At 39.0% G+C, this 11,988-nt stretch overlaps 1 protein-coding gene across 1 annotated transcript; it reads left to right on the plus strand.

Annotated features, from left to right (window-relative positions):
* Nucleotides 1-365: 365 nt before the first annotated feature.
* PCK1 (phosphoenolpyruvate carboxykinase 1) lies at nt 366-7,073 on the plus strand (the record flags this gene model as incomplete). The annotated part of the gene is made up of 9 exons (XM_084296493.1): nt 366-589; nt 1,990-2,171; nt 2,789-2,992; nt 3,314-3,501; nt 4,453-4,615; nt 4,746-4,970; nt 5,064-5,195; nt 5,929-6,024; nt 6,619-7,073. The coding sequence occupies 9 exons, from the start codon at nt 366-368 to the stop codon at nt 7,071-7,073; spliced, it is 1,869 nt and encodes a 622-aa protein (XP_084152619.1).
* Between the last annotated feature and the right edge of the window lie 4,915 nt (nt 7,074-11,988).

An 11,988-nucleotide genomic window follows, 5' to 3' on the forward strand; every position in this document is an offset into this window, starting at 1 on the left:
AGGAAGGAGAAAGCCACCTAGGAAACAAGAGCACTCCAAAGCAAGTGAAACTGGATCAACAGAAAGGGGAGCCAAATACTTGCTGACATCCATCCAACTCAATCTTTCAAAGACAGTAAGTAGAATGGTTTCTACACATTTTTTCCAGTTTGAGATTGCCAGCGATCCAAATTGTTTATATTAATTATATACTTCTGCTTAGAAATCAAGACTACTACAAATTCTGTTTTTGCGTCACGCATCCTTAGGGAGGCAGATTAAGACTGGTTAGAATGTCATAGCATGCTAACAGATGTGATATGTTCGATTTTAGATTGTGATCAGTATTTCAAATCCCTCAACAAGATCCACTGCAGGCTGCAAGAATGCCCCCAGAGTTGAAAGCTGAAGTAAACATCATGCCCAAGGTTACCCAGGGGGATCTGGAGAGCCTGCCTCCAGAAGCAAGGGAGTTCATTGAATGTAATGCCAAGCTGTGCCAACCTGAGAACATTCACATCTGTGATGGCTCAGAAGAAGAAAACAAAAAAATTCTGGACATCATGGTAGAGCAAGGCATGATTAAGAAGCTGAGCAAGTATGAGAACTGGTGAGTAGCATAAATGGAAGTCAAGCAGCATCTCAGAACAGTGACGTGTATTTTCTGTCCACTTACACTTAAAACTGTTCATAATTCTTCAATATTTGCTTTCCATGAACATTTTGGCACAGCAGTTTACGTAGGTGAAACACAAAGGAAAAGCAAACTTTTCCTCTAAAAATTAGCATAAAACATATTATTCAATAAGACTGTCAACTGTACATTGTCTCTATTGATCAGTTACATAAATCAGGGAACTGAAATAATGTCACGAGACTTATGTAACTAATCATTAGCAATGGTTAAATATTATTTAGCAAATACATCTTTTGAAGAACTCTACTATTTTAGTCAATTAGTTTATTCATCAAATACTTTTTTTTTGTGGCATTCAAATAGCTCTGTGGGTGTTCAAATATTATTCAGTACAGGCATTATTCATATCATGCCGATGAGCTTTGACTGTAATGTATTCAGCAAATACTTTTTTCAAATATTTCATCATCTCTCCCAACTAACCCAACATGAAAGGGGAATATTAACAACAAGTACATGCTCAGGAATTACGTGCCGACTAAGAAATCTTCATGGAAGAAATCTGCAAAGGCTTTTGAATAACTAAGTGCAGGAATTTGGCAATCTGTTTGCAGACTATTTGGGAGAGAAAAGGGCAAGATTCACCAGATAAATTATTCATTGTTAATTATATGCTTAGCTGTAGTGATGATGGTTATGACAGCCCAACTAGAACATTTTTATATTCGTAGAAAATTTCTATGCGCAGAGGTGAAAATGTAAAACAATCCTCTCTAATGTAAATAAATAGCAAAAATTCTTCAGAAAGGAAAAAAAGAATCCTATTTAATAAACTCCTTCGCTGTTTATGATCCTGCCTACAGTCAATATTTCTTTTGTGATGCCTCTAACTTAAAGGACAATGCCAATCCCCTACGCTGGATTCTCAACCCACTGGCATGTAGACCAACACTTAAAGTACTTGCTTGGCATCCACTTTGCTTCAGGCATCACTTTGTGGTCCCTATGCAAAACAACTGTATACTGATGAGAAGGAGAATTAAATGAGATTTTTAACTTTTCCCTGAAAGTCAGTAACAGAGAATAAAGCTGAGATAAGAGGCAAAGGAGTATTAACATGTAACCAGAATTTCCCAAGCCATATAATTTGTTATTCATACTGTAAAGTCTTGAAACAATTTGTATGAATGTGCCTGACTAATTTTTGAGATTATCTTAGTTATTCTAGTTCTGTCACTTTAGTTTTAGCCTTACAAAACATTGCACTCTTTTGTACTAAAGGGGTTCTAAAAGAAGGGTGAAAAGTGTCATGTTGATTTAAAAAATAATAATAATTTAAAAAATCTAATTTCCTGACTTTCATTGAAATGCAGCTGGTTGGCTCTCACTGACCCAAGAGATGTAGCAAGAATTGAGAGCAAAACTGTCATTATCACTCAAGAACAGAGAGATACCACTCCAATCCCTAAAACTGGAACTAGCCAGCTGGGGCGCTGGATGTCAGAAGAAGATTTTGAGAAAGCCTTCAATACCAGATTCCCAGGCTGTATGCAAGGTGGGTGAGAAAGGAAGGTTGACATTGAATTTTCAGGATTACTGAAACACCATAATAATTACTGTGATCTTTAACAAAAGATGTTAGCTGAAGGCTTAGGTACTTAAATACTAGTACTTAGATACTAGTCAATTTGTAAGTTTCATCTGGATCTTTACCACAGATCCAAATGCCTGCACAAGGATAGTCCTCAGTCTCTTTTCACTAAATAATTAAATCTGTTCTTCATAAAGAGAGATACAGCATGGTAGGAAAATTCGTATGTTTTTTTCAAGTCACAAAACAACTCAGCAGCAGATAGCAAATGAGGTGAAAATGGAGGATCCCCATCCGGAGCAATAACTTAAGTGATTTACACCACAGAGAAACTGTCCTCCACCCACCTTTACTGCTGGTTAGACATTTTGTCTGAACAGCTGGTTTTAACAATTAAGATAAAACTTGCAACATGATCAGACAAACAGTAAGCTAGATGTTTAAACATAGGAAACACCCACAAGACAAACAGCTTTTAAAGAAGTGAGAAACAACCTCCATGTTAATAAAGATTTTTTTCAAGAGTTCCCTGGTTTGCCTTGTCACATATCATTCATTTTACTCCTGTCCACATCTTACAGGACGCACAATGTATGTCATCCCCTTCAGCATGGGGCCTATTGGGTCTCCTTTGTCCAAGATTGGGATTGAGCTGACAGATTCACCATACGTGGTGGCCAGCATGAGGATCATGACGCGGATGGGAACAGATGCTTTGAAAGCCCTGAGCAATGGAGAGTTTGTAAAATGCCTTCACTCGGTTGGATGTCCTCTACCACTGAAAGGTAGGGAAGATTAAAAACTCACCAATGGAAATTCTCAGGAGCACATTTTAGAGCTGACTGCATTCTTTGCATTCAGGAAACACTTGCCATAGAAGACTGGGGTGGTTTGTGTAACAGCACTAGGTTCAAAACTCAATTAAAGGAATCAAAGCTCAATCATAGTTTCATGGAAAGGAGATTATTATCTCTCGTACTTACCAGGGGCTTTCCTTTGAAGCATCTGGTGTGGGTTGCTGTCAGAGGCTCAATGCTGATGAAACAGCACAGTCTGATCCAGCATGGAAATTGCTGCGTTCATGAGCACAACATTCTGTTCTGCAGAACCATTAATCAACAACTGGCCGTGCAACCCAGAGTTAACACTGATTGCTCATCTCCCGGATCGCAGAGAGATCATTTCATTTGGCAGCGGTTACGGAGGAAACTCCTTACTGGGGAAAAAATGCTTCGCTCTCAGAATTGCCAGCAGAATCGCCAAGGAAGAGGGCTGGTTAGCAGAGCACATGCTGGTAAGAGCTATTAAATCATGTGTGTTTGAACAGCCATCAGACCCTAAATTAGCGCAACATAAATGCATCACATCTTGGTGTCAATGAAATTACAGTCTCATATGGATAGTCCTGAAACATTAGATATCAATATATCACATGGCAGGCTTTTCAGAAATAGGAAACTGCTTGCAAGGTTAAGTACCAAACATTTTAAAGTAGGACCTATAAAATCAGGAACCAAGAAAGATTTAGAACTTCTGACAGTGGCTACTTGTAGGCAGATCCATGTACTTGAGCAAAGCCTGAACATTATCACTGGGCATCCACAAACTGAATCATGAAGGACTAATGCAAGTTTTGAAAGCAGTCTTTCATATTATAAAGAATTCAATGGACTCAAAAATCTGAAAAGATTAGATTTTCTATATGAGTTTTGCATTGTGCTCTTCTTGCCTTTGCTTTCTGTTGTCATTTAGACATCATACTACTATAAAATACCACTGAAAATTTAAAGTTCATGATTGAATAGTCTCAGGAAAATGTATCTACATAGTATGAGAAGTGCATAAGTACCCATACATAAAGTGCTCTCACTCCACAGCAATAATGCAGCCAAAAAATATTGCCTGTTTTTCTTGTCTTAGCTGAGAAACACAGTTGTATACAGGCTGTATATCTTTAATTGGCAAAATAAATAAATAAAAATTGAATCATATACACCTGACATTTCTAAAAAAAAAAAAAAAAAAAAAAAATCTCCTCACATGTTATTTAAGGGAAAAAAGAGAGGACTTTTTGATTAATAAAATATAGCTTGTGTTATTTGTCAACTATATTATATGCTGCTTCGTTTGTAGGAAGAAATTTGCATAATTAAATGTTTTATCATTAGTACTTGCTGGTAGACAATCTTCAAAATGAAAAATGCAAGAAGAAACCCTTTTAACAGTTGCATCTGCTTTTCAATAGATCCTGGGCATTACAAATCCAGAAGGTGAGAAGAAGTATTTTGCTGCAGCATTCCCTAGTGCCTGTGGAAAAACTAACTTGGCCATGATGAACCCAAGCCTGCCAGGGTGGAAGATTGAGTGCGTGGGCGATGATATCGCCTGGATGAAATTTGATGAACAAGGTATTGAACTGAAATTGCATTGTAGTACAGTCCACTACTGTTTATTTTTAGGGTCAGCAAGACATGCTACAAAGTTCTGAAGAGAACTGAAACAGTTTTATTTACTTATATTTTGTCATTTAACTTTCAGGGCACTTAAGGGCAATCAATCCAGAAAATGGCTTTTTTGGAGTTGCCCCTGGAACCTCAGTCAAAACAAACCCCAACGCTATTAAAACCATATTCAAGAACACCATCTTTACCAACGTAGCTGAAACCAGTGATGGCGGTGTCTATTGGGAAGGCATTGATGAGCCATTGCCACCAGGAGTAACCCTGACTTCATGGAAGAACAAGGATTGGACCCCAGATAATGGTAACCCTGCCTTATTCCACATTCTCTCTTGGCTTTCTCTGCTGAATTAAAGTTTCATCTGCCATTATGACCTTTTTATTGTATTCTGTACAGGGGAACCTTGTGCTCATCCCAACTCACGATTCTGCACTCCAGCCAGCCAGTGCCCCATCATGGATCCCGCCTGGGAATCACCTGAAGGTGTCCCCATTGAAGGGATAATATTTGGAGGCCGCAGACCTGCTGGTAAGAGATGCAGCAGCCCTGTAGTAAGCCTGAAGTGCTCACCACAGAAGGGTTGAAATACAACTGGGCGTAGACACAGGTCTTGCTATCATGGCTGCAAAGGCAAGGAAATAGCCATGCTAGCCTTTGACACACACACAGCCACTGATATTTCAACATCTAAATTGTTAGATGTTAAAAAAAACAGGTAGTGATAGTAGAGGACAGGAGAGAGATCAGGACCCACTACTCTGGGTAATACATAGACATGTAGCAAATTATTGTATTTGTCTCAAATTGCTTAGAGTCTAACCAGTTTAGATAGGAAATGCTTAGAGAATTAAACCAGTTGTAGACTGTTTGCAGATAATTAAGTGAAATAAGTTGTTCTGTTAAAGGTCACCTAACATTGGAAAATAAACTGAAGTAATGCTAGGTCTGAGTCTAATACCATGATCGTGACCACAGAACCAGTATCTGCTTCCACTAAAATCTACTGGGAATTCTGAGGCCCCAGGACTCAGGTCAGCTGAGTACCTAAACATAGATGTGTTCAATAAGTAGTAACCAGTTTTGAAAATATCCATATAAATTACTCTAAGAGGGCAGGAAACGAACTATGTTAAAAAAAATAGAAAAATTAGAATAAATTACATAGTATAAGGCATACAATACAGCAGTATCTCAGGTAGCAAAACCTGTTATAAAAATGCTTTTGGATCACTAATTACTGAAGTGTCTTTGTTCTTTACAGGTGTGCCGCTTGTATATGAGGCCTTTAACTGGCAGCATGGAGTATTTATAGGAGCAGCCATGAGATCTGAAGCAACAGCAGCTGCTGAGCACAAAGGTAAATCAAAATCTAGTCTGCCTACCTGTATTAAAAGCAATCACCTCTCTGGAGAGCTGTCCTCCCCCTCTGCTCTTTCACATTTGAATCTTGGCAGCTAGTTTTGCAACCTGTGCATTTTCGTGATAGAAAATATTTGTACTGGAATTAAAAGCCAAATTCTCTGTAAAAGTCAAATTAAGCAAAATAATCCCCTAGGTGGCAAGCATGCAGAACAGGGTGCAATCATGGGGTTGCCAGAAGAGTTGATATAGAGTTCCTGTTACAGCCTGTGATAAGTAAACTTACATTTTCTGTTCTGCTAGAGCTCAACAAAAATACACGAACAATGAAAGCCAGCTCTCAAGGATCTTCATTTAAGCTGCTTTGCCTGAGATTTAAGAAATTTACTTTCCATTGACTGCAAAAATTAATTTAATTTGTACTTCAAGGTTCACGTTTGTACCATTTCTTAAAGTTCTTTGGTTCCGATGCAGAAAGGTGGTTAAGGGGCTAAGGTGGTTAGGTACTAAATCCTGGGAGGAACTGACTCTTCGTGCCTTAGAATAAATGTGCTATTTATTCCTTAACATTCTCCATTTGTGTTTCGAACAGGCAAAATCATTATGCATGATCCATTTGCCATGAGACCTTTCTTTGGCTACAATTTTGGCAAATACTTAGCCCACTGGCTTAGCATGGCACATCGCCCAGCGGCAAGACTACCAAGGATCTTTCATGTTAACTGGTTCCGGAAAGACAGCCAAGGGAAATTCCTGTGGCCTGGCTATGGAGAAAATTCCCGTGTGCTGGAGTGGATGTTCAGCAGAATTCAAGGGAAGGCCTCTGCCAAGCCAACTGCTATAGGTTACATCCCTGCTGATGCTGCTTTGAACCTGAAGGGTTTAGAAGATGTCAACTTGACTGAACTGTTTGATATCTCCAAAGATTTCTGGGAAAAGGAGGTGGAAGAAATCAAACAATACTTTGAAGGGCAAGTTAATGCTGACCTTCCCTACGAAATAGAAAGAGAAATGCTTGCCTTGGAGATGAGGATAAAACAGTTGTAGCTGATCAGAAAAACAATTATTTATCAATCCACATATACTAAAACAGGACAAAAACATTTTACCAAATCGCCACACTGATGAATGGGGGTTATAATGAAAGTAGGTCTTAGGTTGGTTAGGCTATAGATAAGGGCATCCTAAAGTATCTCCAGACCTAATGATTTATAACTGCATCAGTTGTTGTGAATTGGTGAGCAGCTGTGAGAATGTATGTGCACGGTCTTCAGAACTCTGATCTGTCACTCACATGCACAACTCTGCATATAGCTATTGATGTATTTAAATTACTTGCTGACAGCTCTGCAGATACAATCTAAAACGATCCACCCCGCAAGGTGTAGCACATTGTTCCCATCACACAAGCCACTAGAGTCTCAGATTAATTTTTTCATATTTCAGCAGTATCACGCAGAGGAAAGAATGAGACTTAAATGTTGTATATATGTATTATCTAAACATATTTCATGGCTTAAATATTTTTTAGAAAAATGAAGTTGTAACTTGTATCACTTGTTGAGTGAAAGATGACTTTGTATTACTAATGCATATTTAAGATATAGCTATTATATATGCCTCGTGTTCCTGTGATTTCCAGATGTTTTGCATGGCTTGTTCTTTAAACTATTGAAATAAATGTTTATACAAAATATGACCTCATTTCCAGTATTTTCACTGTTTATAAAACTACATGCCTACAATTTGCGCCTGCTGTCAATACACAGCAGGCCCAAGCACAGAGACAAATTCACTTGGGGAAGTTAGATGCCGACTAGCATTGGTCTGCTACTCCTAAGCAAAATTGTTTAAACCACACACTTTCTTTGCAACCTTTATTCAAGCCAAAGAAATGATATAGAGATTATGATACCAGCTGAGAGCAGTCATCCAGCTAGACATGTGCTCTCCATAACTGGGCATTATTAGTTGCTTCAGACATTTATAAAATAAACTACCCTCGAAGAAAGCCCTGTATTAGGCTGTTGCTCCTTTGGTAAAGCCATAGGATTTCTCTCTGTTCCACAATACCTTGGCTTTTGCAAAAATAACTAGTGGAGCTGTTGAAGTAAAGACAGTTTGGGAAGTTTTCTGGGTTGGGTGAGATGCCTAAAGCCTTAGAGCTCAATGAAAACTGGGGGCTAAATGGGCCCAAAGTTGGTTTCCTTGTCGATCAAAATACTAAAACTGTCCCATGTGCTCCCGAATAAAGGTGTCCTTTACATGCTTCTCATGTGCCTGGCAGGTATCCTGCTTTTTCACTTTGAATGCTTGATCTCCCCAAATATATTGCAAATATTTGCTTAGCAAAAAGAAAATCACTTACATTGTGTAATAAGCCTTTTTATAGACCCTGCTTCCTCACAAAGCAAACAGTACCAGGGCTGGTCAACAGATGCCCTTCAAAGTTTGCTAGGAGAGGTCACATAGCCCAAAGAGCTGCTAACTACCTCCTGGCTTCACGTTTAGGAGTTAACACAAACATTATCAACTCTGAAACGAGCAATACAACACAAGTCAACAGATAGATCTCACAAAATAAAATAATAATAATATCAAAAAAAAAAAAAAAACAAACAAAAAACACAAAACGGAATAGAAAGCTGTGAGGAAAGCGAAGGAGGGCTGCACAGACTCTGTAGAAATGATGGCCAGTTGGCCTCTTTGCTGGTCAGCAGCATATCTGCATGGATGCAAGTCTCCTGTATGGTCATCTTTAGCCTGCTTACTCTTGAATGGGCTCCAAATTAAAATAAATAAATAAACCAAATGGGAAGACTGTAAATAACTCAGCAGAGGAAAAAGCAAGCCAACAGAAACTAGTTTATGTGCTCCTGTGGGATTCAAAGAGTGCTATCGTATGTATAAAACAGAGTTGTTTATAGAGTAATTCTATAAATAGCTGATTGACTTGGTCAAACCTATACTTAGGAAATCTAAGAAAATCTGTCAGGCTAATGTCAGAGAATTATGGCCAATCACAGACCCAGAGTTTTTTAAGGGCCTCGTGAGAGGATCTTAGTCCTGAGCAGTGCAGAAATGTTCCAAGCGCATTTTGAAGCGGTGCCCAGGAGATGTACAGAAGCTCAGGGCTTTCCAGAGTGCCTCTGAGCATCTCCAGCATGCTGATCTGCCTTCTGGGCTGGGCTCAATGTTCTGAATATGACAAAAGGAGTGGCTCATGCTTCATGCCACAAGGACCTATGCCAAAGACCAAAGTCTGGCAAACATATGGACCTGGGACAAGTGAGTGACACTTGTCCCATGAAATGCTGCTCAGCAAGGAGCCATCACCGTGATCAGCATAACTACATTGTGTACAGCACACCCTTAGCTGGCAAAGGCTGTGGTACAAGGTGCTGACTGCCTCAAAAACATCATCCCCCAACACAAAACACTGGATTTGGTATTGCAGCTAAACCCTTGCTTTCTCCAGCAGTGTCCGCCTCACCTGGGGGCTGTCAGACTCCATCTCCCCCTCATCCTTTGGGTGCTCTTCCCATATAACTTCACGCAACTTGTGAGAAAGGGCTATCACAAGGAATTCTGGCAAAAAAATATTTAAACCACTTATGGCTCTCTGGCTCCACACGTTTTAACCACATGCACCTTCTCAAGTACTGCTCAGAGACTGGTGGGCACGTGAATCGTTCCAAAGACTACAGAAAATGGGGAAAAAATCTGCTGTACCGTTAAGCCTAAGAACAAGAAAATAACTTTTTACGTGAATCATTCAACAGCTTCTTTGTATGTAAATATATCTGTAACCCATCAGCATCTATGGGGAGTACAATTTACATTTTGAATGATCAAAATGTTTAGTATTGGCAGAGAAAATGTTTAAAAAGAGAGAAGGCGGTGGTTTAAAATTTAGAAACTTAGTCAACCGTGCCAGATTATGATCTCAACTTCTCTCCCTCCAACAAATACTATGCTCCATAAAAACAAAATGAATTAGAACAAAATGCTTTTAAATTGAAATTTGGAAGTTCTCTTGATTTTCAAAAGAAAGAGGGGAAGGCAACAAATGCAATAAATTTCAACAAATTAGTAGAGAAATATAAAACTTGGCCTATTAAATGCAATTCAGAGAAAGGAAGCACAGGAAAGACTAACACATGAAGTGTACAGAGCCATAACATTTGCAACAGCTGTGTTATGAAATGCACTTGGTATTCTGGGAAGCGAGAAACAAAATACTTTGTTAAAACACTTGTGGATGTACCGGTGGCTGAAAAGAAGAGAGACAAAGTCAAAATCACAGTTTAACCATGAATACTGTTGAGGATATGGTCTGATACCTTATTTATGCCACGATTCACTGAAATGAAATGGCACAGCAATGGACACAACGGATCCATGGAAGCCCTGCTCAACTCCCGTAAAATTAGTGCAGTCTCTTTAATTGACTTTTAACTACTCAGACAAAAATCCTGTCCTCAGTGCCCAATACCCATATTAGTACAGAAAAATCTGTAAAGCTCAGACCCAGACCTCAGTCCAATCTTTGCACAGGTAGAGAAGTCTCTGAGCTGGATACCTTGCTTTGAACTCATTTCTAAATGTTTCAAGGTTCAGATTTTCATCTGCATTTTGTCTTGTTCCTTCAAAACTCTCTCAGGCTCCAGTCTGGGCCATAATTAGTCCAAGCATACAGGTTATCAACACACCTCTATTCTGTTAACATGAATGAAGGCTAAAACAAATAAAGAACACTGAGAAAGCAACATTGCTGCAGAGCTCTTCTTGGGAAAAAGCAAAATCCAGCTTTAAATCTCACAACTCTGTGATGATAGGGCTATTTTCATGGAAAGAAGAAAAATTCGGAGAATGGCATTTATGCTGTGGGAAATAGTGTTTTCCAAAAACCTTGGCTACCATAGTAACATGATTTATTCCATACTTGCTGCAGTATAGTCAATTAGCTCCCTAACTGAAGACAATTATCGTGACTGGAGACATACCTGGCTGGAAGGCTACTGAAATGCTGCTTATGAATGGCAAAGCAGAGCACTCTGAATTCCAAATTAGTAATCATTATTGTTGATCATGGAGGACATTTCTGGCAGTGGTTTAACCTCAACAATACAAAAGGGCACATTTGTCAAATCGGTGCTGGCAAACCTCAGTCAACAGGATTCCAAAACACGTCCCACCACATCTGTGAATCTGTATGCAAAACAACAAGGTATAAAACCAGAGGAGAAAAGGAAAAAATAAATTGCTATTGTATGCCCTTACCGCATTCTGCAACCACCACGGATATAACTTTTGGCTGAAAAACTTGAACAGAGAAGGATTTTGTGAGCAAATTACAGAAATCCACGTATACCAATATGCAAAATTCAGGGCGTTTCTGATCACCGCAAACACAAACATCATTATGGTTTCTTTGTTGTAAGAGGCTGTGCAGGAGACCTGAGCTGTCCCTTCATGGCATGAAGGGCTTTGCACTGCCTTGACTACCACCAGCCACCTCTGCAGTCATTTTGCTCATCTTCATGCTTGCTCCATTGGGCTTGCCATGACTCCTCTCCAGAATAAATGTGACCAGATGTAGGTTTCGAGATTACTTAATTTCAGCTTTAGTTCAAGCTGATAAACTGCTAGCAGAACTTTTTCTGGGGTGTGTCAACACACCCCAGAATTGTTATTTGTATCTTCTTTGGAAATGTGAAATATTAACCACTGGAGAGAAAAAAAAAAAAAAAAAAAAAAAAAAAAAGAGAGAGAAAAAGAGAAAAGAAAACATCTGTTTAATCCTCCCAAAGGAACATATCAAAGTTTTTGGGCACAGCCTCAAGGCCTTTTATTCAGCTAAAGGAAACTTTTGTAAAGCTGCTGTTTGTTGTTGTTCTTTGTTTTTATCCAAGCTACTAGAGGTTGTTCTTTTCCTTGTAAAGCACCAGACACCATTCTC

This window comes from Netta rufina (assembly GCF_964035555.1).
Source record: "Netta rufina genome assembly, chromosome: 16".
In the NCBI taxonomy this organism is placed as follows: Eukaryota; Metazoa; Chordata; class Aves; order Anseriformes; family Anatidae; genus Netta; species Netta rufina.